The sequence below is a fragment of the Notothenia rossii genome (assembly GCF_949606895.1).
Source record: "Notothenia rossii genome assembly, chromosome: 5".
Taxonomy (NCBI): domain Eukaryota; kingdom Metazoa; phylum Chordata; class Actinopteri; order Perciformes; family Nototheniidae; genus Notothenia; species Notothenia rossii.
Window position 1 is genome coordinate 31,840,496 of NC_136903.1, and position 20,179 is coordinate 31,860,674.

The 20,179-nt window shown below is 42.2% G+C and overlaps 1 protein-coding gene across 8 annotated transcripts in view; it reads right to left on the reverse strand.

Annotated features, from left to right (window-relative positions):
* The window catches only part of klhdc4 (kelch domain containing 4), an 86,312-nt gene extending 67,410 nt beyond the window's left edge, over positions 1 to 18,902 (reverse strand). For 2 of the 8 annotated variants that reach the window (XM_079683622.1, XM_079683624.1), the window contains exons 1-4: positions 4,044 to 4,323; positions 3,281 to 3,372; positions 1,227 to 1,305; positions 640 to 738 (exon numbers count right to left, since the gene is read on the reverse strand). In XM_079683622.1, coding sequence (XP_079539748.1) covers positions 640 to 738; positions 1,227 to 1,305; positions 3,281 to 3,372; positions 4,044 to 4,142 — 369 coding nt within the window. In that variant the 5' untranslated portion in view covers positions 4,143 to 4,323. Of the gene's footprint in view, positions 1 to 639; positions 739 to 1,226; positions 1,306 to 3,280; positions 3,373 to 3,516; positions 3,586 to 4,043; positions 4,324 to 12,806 lie in introns of those variants that run through there. The other 6 variants (XM_079683629.1, XM_079683628.1, XM_079683623.1 and 3 more) reach the window with 5 other exon arrangements.
* Between the last annotated feature and the right edge of the window lie 1,277 nt (positions 18,903 to 20,179).

Here is a 20,179-nt window from a genome sequence, read left to right on the forward strand (position 1 = left end):
CTTGTACTTCTTAAATATACATGTTCAAATATATTAAACAGTATGCATGTGTTAAGAAGCCCACTCTTCAAAATAATTCAGTCAATTCAGGTTGAAAACGTTTTCTAACTAATCTAAGTTGATAAGAAAAAAGCCCAATAACTTATTTTCATAACACGCTTGAAATAAACCCTTCCTATTTCCTCTTATGATAAGCAATCTGAGGCTCCCGTTTTAAGGAATGAGTTGCTAACAAAATTATTGAAACCCCTTTTGAGAGCTGTGATGTAGGATGTTGTTTTTCTTAAAGCACATTCAAGTATCAACCATAATGTACCTACATTTGATTGATTTTGATAACTTACAACTGAACTTATGAAGCAATATACCTCTAGTGAGCGGCCCAGCCCTTCGTATGTTTTTCTGTATGTGGCCCTCAGTGAAAAAAGTGTGGACACGGACAGTCGGACACCCCTGCTGTAGAGCAAATGTTGCACCACCCAGGTCTATTCAATATGACTAAACTTATTATGAAACGTGTTGTTTGGATTTAAGTCCCATGGTTTTGTTTATTTGGAAGAGGAACATGGTTCTGAGAATCACCTAAAACACCATTAATCTGAGGATACACACAGTTAGAGGGACAGAGTGTAGGGTTACCTGGTGAGCGCAGCGCGGGGGAGGGGGGTTGGGGATCTCTGATTTAACCCAGTTGTTCTTCTTGATGTTGTAGAAAAACAAATCATTGTACAGGTACGTCTGCAGAAAAAGGCAACAAAAGGTTTTCAAATTAGGAATTTATTCAACAAAGTTTCAGTTTAGACGAAAAGGGAAAATAAAAGAACAAATGCATCAAAGAGTGTGAGCTTCATAAACAGTTTGTACAATGTTGATGATTGTGAAATTAGGAGAGCTTATTAAGGCCATTGTAGGTTTAAAAATAAAATGACGGTCCTGGGGAGGCGAGTCATTTCAGGAAAAAACCCAGATTTCATTCATAAAAAATAGACATTTTCTGATTTATACGCATTTAAAATTACATGAATAAAATCTTATTTTCGTTTGACTAAGACACCAATTGCTTCAACTTGCAAGATCCATCCTTGTTTTTCCTACAATAGCCCCTGTACACCACAGTATGAAAATGTATTGAAAAAACAATAAGAAAGGCCATGCTTTAAATACGTTTTCCAAATCATCCCAAAATCAGAATGTTAGCCGTGTGGACATCAAGTCTTTTCTCCTACCTTCCTTCCATTGAAGAATTCTCCTCCAAACAGGATAAGTTCATCCTTCTCAGGATGGGCGGAGATGGACGCGCTCAGCCTTAAAAAGAAAATCACAAGACATCAGAAAATAAGATTATGCATGATGTCGCGATCTCCCCTTTGAAATGGTTCCCAGAGCCTCAGCACTTATCCTGACTATCACTTACGGCCCGTCCACACAGCAGCGTGTGCGTTGAAGCTTGCCGGAGGGTTTGTCTGAAACTCGACCAACAACCAATCACATGAATCTCCCACCCCTGACACACAAGCAGCGATTTGATTGGCTAGAGCATGTACTGGCATGTGATTCGACTGGCTGACGCTTCTGCCGAGGCGTCAAAAGTTGAACATTGCTCAACTTTTGCAGCGAGCCACGCCAGCAATGCTCTGCGTTGCTTCCCACAATGCTGTTCGGCGAAAAGTGACGTCACCCCATTCAAAGTGAATGGTGAAGCGTCAACGCACGCCGCTGTGTGGACGGGCCGTTAGTCTGTCAAATCTCTCAACATCTATTTTAGGGAATGGGAAAACATGTGGAACATGTCCCTTTATCAGAGGATCAATCCTACTGATGATCTATGCATGTGACCATGATGTTGTCATTTTTTGTTCTGACTAAAAAACCTCATCAACTACTTGACTGTGTTGATATTTGGTGCACAACTTTTGTCTCTTTGAGGGTGATTTGTAATATCGTTTTAACCTTCAACTTTACTCAAATAAAAGCTGCAAGTCAATCAGGGTTCTCGTGCTCCAATCCATTTTCATTTGTAAATGGTTAACATTATACCTTTTAAACATTAGCGCTTTAGCATAGGAACTACCCTTTAAGCTTAAAGGTGGGGTATGTAATTTTGGAGAAACCAGCTCGAGTGCGCTAGAATTTAAAAGTACACAACCGGAAAAAATCTGCCTTTTCCTTCAGACTTCCTTACAGAGCCCCTCCTCCAACATACACGAACGCGCACATGACCAATGAAGGACGAGATAAGTTTGTGCACAGATGGAAGGCTGACAGGCAGGTAGGCCATCCAGTTATTTTAGCCGGCTCAGATGATTGGTCGTGGTTTTTACAGTACCACGGCTTCCACAGATGAAATGTTTTATGTATTTATTGTCAAAGCATTTAAGATATTCATTGCTATCGGGATCTTAAGAGCATTCCATGGAATATAACAAAAACTGTTTCTGAAATAAATTACATACCCCACCTTTAACTAAACTGGTATGTCTGTAAAACTCAATATAGACTTTTATGTTTGTTGTGGCTGGTAGTAGTTTGTTTTATTATAGAGTATAACAACTAATACTGTACATTTATATTGTAGGGCTGCTTGATTATGGCAAAAATCATAATCACGATTATTTTTGGTCAATAATTGATATCACAATTATTAAAAACAATTATCCATTTACTTTGAAAACATCAATTTTTTGAAAAAAATGTAACAGTATATTTTTAACAGTTGATTACCCTGAACTTTAAGTATAATTCAACTGAAAAACCAATACAAACATTTAAAAAATAAAAATGATTATTAACTTTTCTTTTTTTTTAATAAAAATAATAATCGTTTTATTTTGATTACGTTTTTTCCTAATCGTTGCAAGCCAAAATCGTAATCGAGATTAAAATACGATTAATTGCACGGCCCTATTATATTGTTCATGCATATAATCCATAACTATTTGGTTTAGTGATCTCTCAACAGGCTTTGCGGCAATGGTTACAAATGGAGCCTTTATCTCTAAGATGAAGAGTCATCTCTCGTGTCTTTAAACAGTTAAATGCCCCTGCTTTAATCGCTGATGATTAGGGTGTTAGCTCTCTGAATTTCCCAACAGGGATTAATAAAGGTCTATCTTATCTTATCTTATCTTTTACTTACTGATGCTCGTTGTTTTATGTGCGCTGCTGACACAAGTGTGTGTTTCATGAATGTGATCATCTTCTGTGCGGTCTGGATATGCAAGACAACTTTCCCGATAGGGACAATACATTCAAACTTATAGAAAGGGATAAAGTCTATCACCTTGCTGATGGAGGAGGACAGATTTTCTCTACAACTGTTGTCTTCTTTGCATCCAGATTCTGAAACTCAGCGATCATCGCCTCCAAGTCCTCCTGCAGACAGAGAGGAGGGAAGGTAAGAACAACAAACCAGAAGGATGTAAATGGCACAAATATGCCATAGTTGTGGGTACTAACAATATTGCTATATTTCACATTAGCATTATTGCTATTCATTATAAAAGACAGTTCTGTTACCTGGTACTAATTTATCGGAAGCTGAATCAAAATAATGTATTTCTTCCAGGGGGAAACTGGGTTTTCGGGTGACAGTTCCTGTGTATTAATATAAACAAGTTAAAGTAAAACTATGCTATAAAACGACACAATAAAATTATTATATGTATACAATCGTAAGAGGTCAAAGCAAAGGACGTTCATTAAAAAATGTGTAATAAAAAATATAATAAAACACAAATATTGAAATATAAGCACAAGCAGTTTTTTTTTTTAAATGTGCAATAAAAGGGGACAAAAGTGCATTATTTATTATATGCAGTGTATTAGTGTTAATAAAGACATTCATGCTGAATTGCACACTTAAGGGGGTTTTGCGTCTGAATGTGAAATAAGTCCAGTTTCTGTGTAAGTTGAATTTCTATTAGCACTGGTAGTTAACGATGTATTTATTTTTAATTTTTTTAACCTATTACCAAACATGTGTGCGAAGCTACTTTTTATGATGTGAAATGAACAGAATTGAACACAAGGTTCAGTGGTGTTACCTCCTCTTTTTTGGACCTCTTTGAAACCTTTTTCTCCATTTTGGCGGCCGTCTTCTCCGCTCCCTTCACCTTCTTCTCTTTCTTGCTTTTTTTGCCCATGACTGCTGTGATAAACTGCCGGAAAAGCGTTCAATTTAGCGGGTTGTATCTGTTATTTTAAATGAAGTCGCTGTCACATGGAGTTCCAAACAAACTCGCATGCTGAATGATTTCCTTTCCCCGGAAGTGGGGTTGACTTCCTGCAACAAACGTAACGTAAGCAACAGCGCCTGCTGGCGGGAAGGAGGACACATAGACCACCATTTAAATCTCTAATGTGCTGGCCAGCGCTATAGAGAGGCGAAGTCCCTCCCCTTCCGGGAACCTCCATGGGACCCCGAAAGCGGAAAATTATACTTTGAATTCAATGGAGAGAGAAAACGTATCTTTTGATCCCGTTTGAATTGTGCCACGAATGACACATATGATGTTTGTCAAAAAAGAACATTTTGCAAGTCAAAAAAATTAAAATGTGTCGTAAAACTGTGAAGTAACACATTTTTTTGTGTTAAGCCGCTCAGTGAACTACATGTCTCTGGTCCCGCACAATACGCGTCACCAACACCAAGATGACCGTCACGTTGGCACATTTCACCTCATTCTTTCAGAATGAGAATAAAAGTATAAAACGAGGTGAAAATCACTACAAGTCTGGGCACGTTGAGAGCTGTACATACACGAAAGGGGAGTTAGTCGGTTCTGTAAGAGCCAGCATGCGGGACCGGCTTTACAAGGTTTCGGTGAGTAATATGAGTGCAATGTTTAAGGTTAATGTCAGTCAATAAGGAGGAGAATGAAAAAGAAGATGATGAACCACAGACCCGGCATATAATGACTGCAGTGTGCAGGGCTGTGTTAACTTATGTTACTGTTATCAATAGCATTAGTTGACTGAGAAAACCGTCAAGAAAAAAAGTTTAGCGATGTTACGAGTCGACTAGCATAATATGAACCACGGCTGTGATTGACAACCTGGACAGCCAGTCAGAAGCTAGAATGCCAACCTAGAGAGCCAATCAGAACCTAGAACGGGTGTACTGTATACGGGTGTGTATGCTGTGGATAACATTAGTGTTCACAAGAACAAGGTACACTCCCGTGTTTTGTTTTAGTTGCTCTTCAGATTGAAGCGGACAGTTTTATATCGACTATATGTGTGATCTCCTTTTTACATCTCGTTGTGTCATTTGAGTTTATTTGCTGTGTGTAGATTCAAGGATTTTGGTTATCTTGTCAATTTGTTTGGTTATCTAGGCACAGCTGTGTGTGACTCCCTCTGGTACACTGGTATGTTTTCCTAATGTAGAGAGCATTGATTAATTCATAAACTACACACTGAGTCTAGATCCTGACCAAATCCTTTTTTGTTGATCAAATGTTTTTCAAAAATGTAATACACATTTAAAAAAATACAATGTACAATCACAACCAATACAACACAAATTACAAAAAATTCTGAAAAAACAAACAACAACAATCAGACAAGAGGACAAAACTATGGAAAAATAAACCCTCCCACCCCCAGATCTGGACCATCCTTGTATTGCTCATTCAATCTATTATAGCATGTTAACAAACATGGTACTTACTTTATTTGTACAGATCTACATGGGAGAGGATGGCGTGATGCAGAGCGCTGTCTGTGGTTGTGCACGGGGGATGTACAAATGCAGCCACGCTGCAGCATTGGCAATATTTGCCATGTGGCAGATCAGCTCCACAGAAGTTGAGTGCCAGTGGAGGAAGCCTGGCACTTCAAAAGTAGTCCAGCCGGTGTCTCAACTCTACCAACAGCAAGAGGAGACATACAACCCACTGGCCAGAGACATCGCCACTGAGGAAGTAGAATGGTTCAGGTCTGCACTGAGGGGCGCAGCGTGGCATGGCATGGCTTTTGTCACCTGAGCCAGAGCTGCAGCCTCAACATCAGGCCATTTTCAACGTGCCGGAGCTGGTGAAGGAGCGTGGGGGTCGGGGGCTTGAGGCAATTCTTGCCTCAATGCGACTGAGCAGAGACCAGCAAGCTGCCATCCAGACAGCCACCGTAGGACAGCAGACAAATCCTCAGTGGCAGTTACACAGGCAGGGCAGGTTGACAGCCAGCAATTTTGGTGCTGTGCTGAGGTCGGGACTTTCATCCACTCCATGCGCGTCCCTCATGAAGAGGGTGCTTGGGGGGTACAATTTAGACGGAGTCATGGCTGTCAACTGGGGAGTTGTAAACGAGGTGTGTTTGGCCAGTGTGTTTGGCCTTTTAAGTGTGACACATATGTAGTGATAAATGCTTCACCTGACCACTGTTCCTAAATAAAAAAAGTTTTCTGCATCGTCAGTCATTTTTTCCAAATAATTACCAATATTTCACAAATTCTTCATGTCAACTTAAGAGCACAGCTGTATGTTGAGTGTCAGCTTTGCTTGGTTCATCTTACTGGGGGGCAGCTACATGGATGTCGGTGCAGTCCACAATCATTTTGCAGTTGAAGGCAGAATGAATTTATTATTGACTCAGAATGAAGCACAACTTCATGTCATACAATACATTGACTTTATTTGTAACTGTAAAAAAATAAAGCATTTATTAGCAAGCAGGACCTGCAGGAACGGAGAATGGTGATGGATGGAGCTGGGAAGAGAGAAGAATAAAGAAAACAGATCAACTTTATTCTCGGATATTAAAAATTCAATTTCAAAACAAGTTGCCGCTCCTACAGTTTTCTAGTATGTAAAGATGATTTCACATTACCTATGCAAAATATCACACTCAATACATGTGTCTCTCTGGGGGGTGCATTGTGCCTTTGATGTATATAAATAATATACCATAACCAAATACTATTACGTACAGTGGAAATCAGGTTGCCAGAGCAGGTCAGTCCAGTGTGCATGTTCCTCAGGGTCTCAGCAGTTACAGGTGAGGTAAAGAAAATAAAAGAGAAAAAGGTCAGTAACAACACTTTAAAGTAACAACACTGAATAATTATCTATTTTAATAATTTTCTCTCAGTAATCACTCAACTACTGTCTTTCCAACCAAGAGATTGACTCACCCTCACTGTGATCACAATGACACATGTCCAGAAGAATGTCATGCAAAGCTCCCTGCCTGCCTGCCTTCCTTCGACTCTCCCTGAACTGCTTCCTTAGCACCCGGTGGAGGGCGCAGTAGGCCACTCTTCAAATGTTTCACGAAATACTTACCATGATGACTACTCTTACTGTTTAACATTTTGGTTTACTTCATGTAATAAAATAATAACTTAATGGTAAGGCTACTAAAAATGACAAGGCTAAGTAATGTAATGCTAACTAACGTGCTCGCTACTCGTCGCTACTAGCTAGGTAGCTAACTTGACTATGTTCCATGCACAACATGTATATTACCTATGATATTACCTGATATGTCTGATCCAGCGACTCCTGTTCCTTTCATAAGAGGGGAAGCGATAGAACGAGCAAGTGGTATGATCACTTTTGTGATTACAACATGGTACAAAGCACACAGGCATCTTGTAAAAGTGAATTTATTGGAGCAATCTCTTATATTTATTGGAGGGAATAAATCAGTTATGAAATCTTCTTCTTCGCTTTAATTACGAGTCGCAACCACTTGGAGCATTATCGCCTGTGACATCACATGCGCGACCCAGAATGGGATTTGGGATTTGTAGTCTTTGTAGTCGCGTATTTTTCATAGTCTTATATTTCAACAGTTTTACGACAAAATGTGACTTTTTTGACATGGAAATGATTGTTTAAGATTGACAAACATCATATGTGTAGTTCGTGGCACAATTCAAACGGGATCAAAAGATACGTTTTCTCTCTCCATTGAATTCAATGTATAATTTTTCGCTTCCGGGGTCCCATGGACCGGAAGTAGATGGGCGTGACTTCGCCTCTCTATGATGTTTGTCAATCTTAAACAATAATTTCCATGTCAAAAAAGTCACATTTTGTCGTAAAACTGTTGAAATATAAGACTATGAAAAATACGCGACTACAAAGACTACAAATCCCAAATCCCATTCTGGGTCGCGCATGTGATGTCACAGGCGATAATGCTCCAAGTGGTTGCGACTCGTAATTAAAGCGAAGAAGAAGATTTCATAACTGATTTATTCCCTCCAATAAAAATAAGAGATTGCTCCAATAAATTCACTTTTACAAGATGCCTGTGTGCTTTGTACCATGTTGTAATCACAAAAGTGATCATACCACTTGCTCGTTCTATCGCTTCCCCTCTTATGAAAGGAACAGGAGTCGCTGGATCAGACATATCAGGTAATATCATAGGTAATATACATGTTGTGCATGGAACATAGTCAAGTTAGCTACCTAGCTAGTAGCGACGAGTAGCGAGCACGTTAGTTAGCATTACATTACTTAGCCTTGTCATTTTTAGTAGCCTTACCATTAAGTTATTATTTTATTACATGAAGTACACCAAAATGTTAAACAGTAAGAGTAGTCATCATGGTAAGTATTTCGTGAAACATTTGAAGAGTGGCCTACTGCGCCCTCCACCGGGTGCTAAGGAAGCAGTTCAGGGAGAGTTGAAGGAAGGCAGGCAGGCAGGGAGCTTTGCATGACATTCTTCTGGACATGTGTCATTGTGATCACAGTGAGGGTGAGTCAATCTCTTGGTTGGAAAGACAGTAGTTGAGTGATTACTGAGAGAAAATTATTAAAATAGATAATTATTCAGTGTTGTTACTTTAAAGTACTGACCTTTTTCTCTTTTATTTTCTTTACCTCACCTGTAACTGCTGAGACCCTGAGGAACATGCACACTGGACTGACCTGGTCTGGCAACCTGATTTCCACTGTACGTAATAGTATTTGGTTATGGTATATTATTTATATACATCAAAGGCACAATGCACCCCCCAGAGAGACACATGTATTGAGTGTGATATTTTGCATAGGTAATGTGAAATCATCTTTACATACTAGAAAACTGTAGGAGCGGCAACTTGTTTTGAAATTGAATTTTTAATATCCGATAATAAAGTTGATCTGTTTTCTTTATTCTTCTCTCTTCCCAGCTCCATCCATCACCATTCTCTGTTCCTGCAGGTCCTGCTTGCTAATAAATGCTTTATTTTTTTACAGTTACAAATAAAGTCAATGTATTGTATGACATGAAGTTGTGCTTCATTCTGAGTCAATAATAAATTCATTCTGCCTTCAACTGCAAAATGATTGTGGACTGCACTGACATCCATGTAGCTGCCCCCCAGTAAGATGAACCAAGCAAAGCTGACACTCAACATACAGCTGTGCTCTTAAGTTGACTTGAAGAATTTGTGAAATATTGGTAATTATTTGGAAAAAATGACTGACGATGCAGAAAACTTTTTTTATTTAGGAACAGTGGTCAGGTGAAGCATTTATCACTACATATGTGTCACACTTAAAAGGCCAAACACACTGGCCAAACACACCTCGTTTACAACTCCCCAGTTGACAGCCATGACTCCGTCTAAATTGTACCCCCCAAGAGCCCTCTTCATGAGGGACGCGCATGGAGTGGATGAAAGTCCCGACCTCAGCACAGCACCAAAATTGCTGGCTGTCAACCTGCCCTGCCTGTGTAACTGCCACTGAGGATTTGTCTGCTGTCCTACGGTGGCTGTCTGGATGGCAGCTTGCTGGTCTCTGCTCAGTCGCATTGAGGCAAGAATTGCCTCAAGCCCCCGACCCCCACGCTCCTTCACCAGCTCCGGCACGTTGAAAATGGCCTGATGTTGAGGCTGCAGCTCTGGCTCAGGTGACAAAAGCCATGCCATGCCACGCTGCGCCCCTCAGTGCAGACCTGAACCATTCTACTTCCTCAGTGGCGATGTCTCTGGCCAGTGGGTTGTATGTCTCCTCTTGCTGTTGGTAGAGTTGAGACACCGGCTGGACTACTTTTGAAGTGCCAGGCTTCCTCCACTGGCACTCAACTTCTGTGGAGCTGATCTGCCACATGGCAAATATTGCCAATGCTGCAGCGTGGCTGCATTTGTACATCCCCCGTGCACAACCACAGACAGCGCTCTGCATCACGCCATCCTCTCCCATGTAGATCTGTACAAATAAAGTAAGTACCATGTTTGTTAACATGCTATAATAGATTGAATGAGCAATACAAGGATGGTCCAGATCTGGGGGTGGGAGGGTTTATTTTTCCATAGTTTTGTCCTCTTGTCTGATTGTTGTTGTTTGTTTTTTCAGAATTTTTTGTAATTTGTGTTGTATTGGTTGTGATTGTACATTGTATTTTTTTAAATGTGTATTACATTTTTGAAAAACATTTGATCAACAAAAAAGGATTTGGTCAGGATCTAGACTCAGTGTGTAGTTTATGAATTAATCAATGCTCTCTACATTAGGAAAACATACCAGTGTACCAGAGGGAGTCACACACAGCTGTGCCTAGATAACCAAACAAATTGACAAGATAACCAAAATCCTTGAATCTACACACAGCAAATAAACTCAAATGACACAACGAGATGTAAAAAGGAGATCACACATATAGTCGATATAAAACTGTCCGCTTCAATCTGAAGAGCAACTAAAACAAAACACGGGAGTGTACCTTGTTCTTGTGAACACTAATGTTATCCACAGCATACACACCCGTATACAGTACACCCGTTCTAGGTTCTGATTGGCTCTCTAGGTTGGCATTCTAGCTTCTGACTGGCTGTCCAGGTTGTCAATCACAGCCGTGGTTCATATTATGCTAGTCGACTCGTAACATCGCTAAACTTTTTTTCTTGACGGTTTTCTCAGTCAACTAATGCTATTGATAACAGTAACATAAGTTAACACAGCCCTGCACACTGCAGTCATTATATGCCGGGTCTGTGGTTCATCATCTTCTTTTTCATTCTCCTCCTTATTGACTGACATTAACCTTAAACATTGCACTCATATTACTCACCGAAACCTTGTAAAGCCGGTCCCGCATGCTGGCTCTTACAGAACCGACTAACTCCCCTTTCGTGTATGTACAGCTCTCAACGTGCCCAGACTTGTAGTGATTTTCACCTCGTTTTATACTTTTATTCTCATTCTGAAAGAATGAGGTGAAATGTACCAACGTGACGGCCATCTTTGTGTTGGTGACGCGTATTGTGCGGGACCAGAGACATGTAGTTCACTGAGCGGCTTAACACAAAAAAATGTGTTACTTCACAGTTTTACGACACATTTTAATTTTTTTGACTTGCAAAATGTTCTTTTAAATTGACAAACATCATATGTGTCATTCGTGGCACAATTCAAACGGGATCAAAAGATACGTTTTCTCTCTCCATTGAATTCAAAGTATAATTTTCCGCTTCCGGGGTCCCATGGAGGCTCCCGGAAGGGGAGGGACTTCGCCTCTCTATATAGATATTCTCTCTATATGGCGCTGGTGCTGGCTATTACAAATCGAACAGCCTTTAGTGCCAGGAATAAAACTAACAAATATATTCTTTAACAATAAGGTATTTTCACAGAACTTTAATAAAGAATAACCCAGCTGCAAGGTTTTATTTTCTTGAGATCTATGAAATACAACATTTTAAATGTAATTTACCCTGCTAATTTTTTTATCTCTACATTTACAGACATTGACATTTCTTGTTTCTTTGTCGACACAAGATGTATAAACTATTTATTACCTTTTTTGTTTGTCAAATTATGGATGGACTATTTTGAAACTTCTAATTCTTTCTCCTCTTTTAACCCTAAATATTGTATTTGTTACTATGATAATGCAGATGATAGATCTTTTAATATTCGCATTTTATTCTCTTCATACGTTTCATATTGCTAATTTATGTTAGTATGTGCTCCTACAGTATCATGACTTTTTTGTAAATGATCCTTTTATCATATTGATCAATATGATATCTAAACTTTGACTGTGTGCTTGCTTGCCTGTGTTTAATTTTATGGTGGAATATTAGGCTATTTATTAACGCAGAGTGCACAAACAAAGGCACACATTTCGACGGTACTTGTCGATGCATGCGTGGTGTCCCTATTAGTTAGTAAGCCCCTGCATCGGTAGGCCATGCTAGGAGAAGAGAGGTATGCGTGACATTAGGGAATGCTTGGGACGAATTGATTCTATCGGGAAATCCTTTTACTAGACAGTCTTTGAGATTGAATTTTTCAGCGCCGCATGTGTTTTTTATGATACGAGTGCAACCCGTGGTTGTGCCAAGGTGTAAGCCTATGCGGTTTTCCCTTCTACTAATGCAGAGACTATGGGTAAGGTTTTCTAGACGGCTGGGGTGAACGCGTGCCACCGGGTCGTACAATTCGAAGGAGTTAGTCATCATCTCGGTGGAGTTTATTGCGCAGTGTGGCGTTCGCCATGTGCTCACATGGTGCTAGTGTAACTGCCATCTATTACATAGCAGATGTAGCCGTCTGCCCGCCCCAGCTTCCTAGGGTTGGGGCAAGGGAAGTACTTACACGGGTCTAACTGCAATGTGCTATCTTCCCCTTCTCCCAGAGTAATGTTACCAATCCCTGCTTTGATAAGCCCCTTTGATCATACGGTTCTCCCGGATTCCCCAACGTACCTTTTTGCTACTTTGACTTTGATTAGAGGGTTGTGGACTAACCATGGATAAATGAAGTATAGGATTATGGCAAACACAAAACCCATAAGGAATATGCAAAGGATCCACTCTACTAGTGTCCAGACCCTCCAACCGTTTCTGCATTGCTTACGGTTGTGTTGTCGTCTTTCCAGGTGGGCGTTAGCCAATTCTTGTCTGAGGGGTTCCATCTTCAATCACTCGCCAGCGATCAGGCAAACAGTTTATGTTGGTGTCGTCTTCTGCTTCGTGGATGTGTCTAGTCTGACTGAGCCCGTGCCTTCATGACCATGTCAATTAAACCCCACACCATGACGGCACAGACGAGGAACCAGAGGCATATGAAAAAGCACAGCTGGCCGTCGCCCATGAGTCTTGTGTGTGGTACTAGGGTGTATGTGCTGCGTGTGTGGTGCTGGTGGTGAGTTGGCACGTCACTTGTCGTCGTCTGTTTCTACTGGACCGGCTAGACTGGGGCGGAGATGACAGCTTTGCAGTGGCTGGCGTGGACCCACGTGGCTCTCTCGGCGACCTTGACCGCTGTCTGGGTGACGAGAAGCACCTGGTAGGGACCTTGCCAACGGCTGGATCTCCAGCTCTTTCTCCGGAAGTCCTTGACCAGCACGAAGTCGCCTGGTTGGATACGGTGGAGTGGACCAGTAGCAGGGGTAGGTAGAGCTGCCGCTACCTGGCGTCTGATATCTGCTAAATTGGATGACAGGTTAACACAATATGACAACATAGCATCCTCACACAAAGTTGTGGATGGGAGAGGACATCCTGGCGCCTTGATCCCAATCTGTGGAGGAGCTGCAAAAAGGATCTCAAACGGGCTGAGTTGACTCCGTGTTCGTTTCCGCATCCTCATGTACATCAGCACAATGGGCAGGGCTTGTGTCCAGGATAAACCTGTGTCTGCGCAGCATTTTGCTAGCTTGTTTTTGATTGTACCGTTCTCTCTTTCCACCGCACCACCACTCTGTGGATGGTAAGCACAATGCTTTCTGATGTCCATGCCAAGGTATTCTCCTATCTGTGCAATGGCCTCATTAGCAAAATGTGAACCATTGTCGCTAGAGATCTTGCTTGGTATCCCCCATCTAGGAATAATTTCCCTTAGTAAAGCTTTAGCCACAGCATTTGCTGTCTGTGCATTTACCGGAAATGCTTCAACCCATTTGGACCACATGTCAACCATTACAAGACAGTGTTTCTTACCCTCGGATGGACTAAGTTCGATGAAATCCAGCATTAGGTGCTCAAATGGTCTAGTTGGGGGTGGGTGTGCACCTGTTCCTGTAACCTTTACCGGTCTACCAGAATTTTGCGTAATGCAAATTAAGCATGCTTCACAATGCTTTTGAGCTGTTACTGTGAATCCCCTTGTGAACCAATGTTGATTGATAGCCTCTAACATCCCCCCTTTTGACACATGATCCAACCCATGTGTCAATTTAGCAAAATGTGAGAAAAAATGCCTCGGGAGACATGGATTGGAATTTGGACCAACCCAGATGCTGGAGGTGGGGTCAAAGGTAGCACCAGCAGTTTTCTACTGTGCTTTTTCTGTTGGTGGAGCTAACTGCTGCATGGCAGTTAGTGACGACATATTGTCAGTGATGGAGGAAACAGGGATGTTAACAAACGAGTGTGCGTGTGGTGCGAGAGGAATCAGGGCGGCTGCCTTTGCAGCTGAGTCAGCAGCAGCATTTCCTAATGAAACGGGGTCGGTGTTGCTGGTGTGTGCAGCACATTTACATACTGCGACCTCAGACGGGAGCAGAATGGCGTCCAATAAGCCTGCAACTAGGACATGGTTAAGCACTGGCTTACCGTCAGATTTCAGGAATTGTCTACACTTCCAGATAGCCCCAAAATCGTGTACTACCCCGAAGGCATAACGTGAGTCAGTGTAGATAGTTACAGATTTGCCTTTTGCCAAAGTGCAGGCCTCAGTGAGTGCTATGAGCTCTGCTGCTTGTGCTGAGAGGTGGCATGGGAGCGGTCCGGAACAGAGGACAGCAGAATCTGAAACAACAGAGAAACCCACCCGATTAGTGCCCACAGGGTCACGAGAGGCGGACCCATCAACATACAAAACAAGGTCAGGGTTGGTCAGGGCTACTTCTTTTAAGTCAGGTCTGGGAGTACATACAATAAGAAGCTAGGCAACACAGTCGTGTTCGTCACCGTCTTCTGGGAGAGGCATAAGAGATGCTGGGTTCAGAGTGGTACAGCGTTTGACTTCAACATTAGGCATGTCTAACAGGCATGTGTGATACCTAAGATAACGTGCAGCAGAGAGGTGTGATGTTCTCTGTTCACAGAGGATGAGAGAAACAGCATGTGGAACCAACAGTGTTAAAGGTGCATAACCTACAATGTCACGTGAGGAGTTGAGAGCTTTTTCAGCTGCAGCAACTGCACGGAGACATTTAGGCAGGCCAGCAGCTACATGGTCTAGCTTGGAGGAAAAATAGGCAACAGGCCTCTGTTTTCCCCCATGATCTTGAAGGAGAACTGAGGTCATACACCCATCGCGTTCATCTACTGCCTGTGTAAAAGGCTTGGTAGGATCAGGCAGACCTAGCGTAGGCGGGGATTGGAGAGCCAGCTTAATGTTAATGAAGGCTTCGTCGGCTTCCGGCGTCCATATAAGGCGATCCGCAGGTTTCAAACCGGTGACATGCGTGATTGTACGGAGTGGTTGTTCGAGCGGAGAATAGTTAGGAATGAATGACCTGCAGTATGAACACATACCCAAAAATGACATCATCTGTCGCTTAGTGACAGGTTTTGGCAGAGCAGCCAATGATGCAATACGCTTATCTGAAAGTGTTTTTCCCTCTCCTGAAATGATGTGACCCAGAAATGTAACTGTCTTTTGCACATACTGAAGTTTAGACAAACTGGCATTGTGGCCCTCAGCTGCGAGGTGTTGTAACAAGGAGATGGTATCAGCTTCACACTGTTCTGCTGTGGGTGCGCAAATCATGAGGTCATCAACATATTGTATGAGAGCGGTGCCTTTGGAAACTTGTAGAGAGGCCAGACTTGTACACAATGCTTGGTTGTACACAGTGGGAGATTCGCAGTAGCCTTGACACAAACGTGTGAATGTGTATGGCTTACCCTCATATTCAAATGCGAACCAAAATTGACTGTCTTTGTGTACAGGGACACTGAAAAATGCATTTGAGAGGTCTACAACAGTGAAAAAGGCTGCAGAGGCAGGAACCTGAGAGAGAATGAGATAAGGATTTGGAACGAGCGGCGCACGTGCATGTACGGCTTCATTTAAAGCTCGTAAATCCTGCACAAATCTCCATTCGTCAGGAGGTTTGTCCCGGATCTTTTTAACAGGAAACACTGGAGTGCGTACCGGAGAATCATTACATGGAACAATGACCCCTTGTTTAATAGGAGAGGTAAAAACTGGCCGGATGCCATCAACAGCTTCACGCTTTAATGGGTACTGGGGTTGGTTTGGGCGGTAGGTAGACTTTGGGGTGATAACAATAGGTTCGGCAGAACGGATTAGACCAACATCATATTTGTGAGCTGCCCAGAGTGTCGGAGGCACATCTTTTAGCGCGGCAGGAAGCTCAGAAATATGAGAGTAACCTGAAAACACAGGCTCCCCTGGGCCTGGCACAGGGTTAACAGAATCATCCCCAATCAGAGCCAGAGTACGCAGTGCGTGTACATTACAGTTGACATCGTACTTAAACACATCATGTGACATAGAGTACATGATCTGAGGTGTGTGTGTGGCTGTCCAATCAGTAATAGATTCCCAATCTTTAACGAATGGACCCAAATCCCTCCATTTATCAGTGGGGCCCCTTTCTAGTGAAATGTGTGGGACCGCCCCTGGGATTTGATACAGCTGGTGTTGTGCGGGTGTGAGTGTGACAGAAATAGCGCTGCGCAGCGAACTCCAATACATCGTTTTAAGCATGATTTCATCATGCACACATTCCAACAGAAACTGTTCATCATAGTATTTGCATTTATCATCAGAAACACTAGCAGTGCAATGCAAATGAGGAGTTTCCATAAACACAGCCAGTGAGGAGACACGCTGACGGGCCAAACGCAACAGTTTCTGAGAATCAGGAAATGTTGCCAGCCATTGATACACATACAACAATTATTCGTCAAATGCGAGCTTTTGGACCATCATAGGAGATGGTCGTCTGACTTTTAGACCCTCATTTGTAGAAATGAGATCAAGGCCAAACCGGAGGATCAGATCTCTGCCCAATAAATGTATAGGGCAGACAGATGACAGAAGAAAACTGTGTTTTACTGATGTGGGAAATGGATGGCTGGCATCACCGTTATCTCTACACTGAATTGGTACAGAAAACTTCTCCTTTACAGTCACACCAGCAGCTCCTATTGAGTGGATAAATCTACCACTAAATTTACAATTTGGCAAATCTGCCAGTTTTACTACAGAATGTGTAGCCCCAGAATCAACCAAAAATGTAACATCAACACCCATGATAGCCAGAGTTAGTGTGGGACATTTCTTAAATGCTGTTTCAGTGTCATATTTCAAATATGTACCCTCTTTAACCACAGGCATGTTTTCTAATTTTTCTAATGTATCAATAGCTTGCACGATGTGTGTGTGTGTGGCACTTCCCTGTTTTGATGCTGCAGGCAAAGGTCCCGTCTCACTCGACCGAATTCCCTCCTCTTCCTCCACCTCCTCCCGCAGACGATGTCGGTTTGAAGAATTGTCATTGTTTTGAGCAGATTGAGTGTCTTTCTTTTGGGTGTTCTTCGGACATTCAGCGATAAAGTGACCCATTTCACCGCAGTGGAAACAAGCACCATTATTGCCAGTGTAGTTGCCTCCTCGTCCTCTGCCTTTTCCTCTGAAACCTCCACGGCCTCGGACACCTCCCCTGCCTCTTTGGCCCCCCCTGCCACGGCCGTCTCCTTGGGGTTGGTGTGACCAGGCGGTTGTAACGGCTTGGACCATGGTCAGTTGGGCCTTGTCTTTTCGGTCGCGGCGTTTCTTGGCGTTTTTCTTCTTTCTCTATGATTTTTTTTAAGGTGTTCGGGCTGAGTTGTGTCCCCGTTTTGGGTGGTGTAGATGGAGAGGCCCCGACAGGTGGAACTGCCTCTGCTGGATCCCCTCCCACGGCACCGGCGTCCAGATGGTTTGGGTCTGGATACGTCAGGGGAGGTGGATGGACCTGAGGGTGGAACGGAAATCCGGGGTCGAGGAGAGGGTCCCTCGTACCTGTAAGAGACGGATACAGAGAAGTGGATGTCTGGTGGAATGGATTGTGTGATTTCGGACATTTATTTTCCCTTTTTCCTTCACTTTCATCATCCACCTTTATTTTCTTTATTGCCGAGGCCAACTGCCTCCTTTCACGGCATTCTGCTTCACCCTCCCAGTATTTTAACCACTTTCTGTGACTTTCTATCTTTTCTAACTCTTTTACTTTAATTGTACTCTTCTTTCTCATTCCATCTTCACACTCTTGTAATTTGTCCTTTAGGTCTTTGATTTTTAATTTACTCAAAGATCCTCCCTTTGGAAATCCGAACATTTCCGTCCATATATTTAATTTAGACAGACTGCTTTCACCATATTTTGCTCGCATGACATCTACAATTGGGCCCTCAGGAGGCTCTGCCCCCTTACTTTGCTTTGTCCCCATGGAGAAAGTCTTTAAGTGTTACCAAAACACCCCGTGTTACCAAAACACTATTTTTCACCCGTCGGTGATGTGATATTTGTTCCTCAGTACAAATCACACAAAAACTGATCGTAAAACCTTTTACGACGGATATACCAAATATCCTACGGATATACCAAATATCCTACTTTTGAGCAACCCGCTTAATAAATGTAATGGAGGTTAATTACGTTTTACTTTTAAACAATTAGAAATTGTACATCTCACCGAGCATTGAAGGCCTTTTGAGTTCATTGGATCTTGTGAAGTCAATCGGTTTCACCCCGGCGCTGCTCCTCTCGTGCCGTACGTTTTCTGTCGAGGTAGAGGAGAATCCGAGGATCCCGGAGCGACCACCAGCGTCCGTAGGTCTCCCCGATGGAGCTTTCAGAGATCCCACTCTTCTGACACCAATTTGTCGTGGATATTTTAAACTCGTCAATACTGTAAAGATGTACAATTAGAGTAATCAATAATAAACTGGTGAAAGCAGGCAGCGTTGTCTTTTAAGTTCTTTATTCGAAGCCTCGAAGGTACATGTCTCACAGAGTATTAGTCTGCAGGAGTGCACACAGGGTATAATGTGTGTGTGTGTTTTATAGAGGACTGATGCTGTGCAGGAGGAAATAAAGTTAAAGACTTTGACAGAAAACTGTTATCTTACAATCCTCCCATAGGGAGGGCCGCATTCTTCAGGTACGACCTTGGCGGGATGCTCCCTTGTGTTACAACAGGTCGAGTTGCTCCAATACAATTTCTAAGCATAATATAATCATTTGGCTTTACCATATAAAGAAACATAAGAAATTGCCACTACAGGACCACAATCGATGGGCGTTTCAGGTGTGTTGGAGAGAAACTCCCTCTGGAGGGATTAGCTTAACCATTTACAGGCACAAAAACCTATTTAACACACAACAGGAAAGGGAAAACCACCAAAATCCTAAGGGCCCTTTTAACATATTCTTAATAATAATAATAATAATAATAATAATAATAGGGGTCTTTGGAGATTGCTGCATTTTAGATCTGGACTCAAATGGCCAACTGCAGGTTTTGCACTTCCATATAGACTTTACTGCTCACAAAAGTATACAGTACACGCTCTAAACATGAACTGTTTGCGTGTATTAATACATGTGTCATCAGCGTATCTGGAATGTCACAGAGAGAAAGGACAGGTGCTAATAAGCAGGAGAGTGACACCTAAATATGACATTGGTTTGTCACTTAAAGCCTCTGCATGACCTCAGCAGCAGCCTGGGATAACTCCTGTTATGTTGCAACATATAATATTCAGCTAAAATATGATGCTTTGATATGAAAGTCAATTAACGTATTTTTCTCAATAGTGAAGTGAACACCATGGGGAAGCAGAAAGTTAAGGAGTAAGTGACACTTTAAAAAAGGAGGGCAGTTCTGTTTATATCCAGAGGAGGGCAGTTGTGTGTTGTTTTTCGAGCCAGTCATTAAAAACGTGAACTACTTGAAGCACAGCATCACTACAGCAAGGCACCTGCAGGGTCATGTGTGTGGACCTGCTTTGGATAATAAGAGGCTGAGACATGTTTTAGTGCCTGACACTCATAGAGATACAACTAAAACGACAGCCTGTTTTTCAGGTCTCAGGCTCGAAAATGACCTTCCCAGAACAAATGACCATATCTTCCCTTCTAAAAGCGTTAAATTAATAATATTTTTTCTCAAAGCAAGGTTACATCTGTGAGTTAGATGTAGAAGTGTCAGAATCAATATAGATGTTTTTATTTTAAAGTAAATTCAGAATGAACACAGTAAAAAA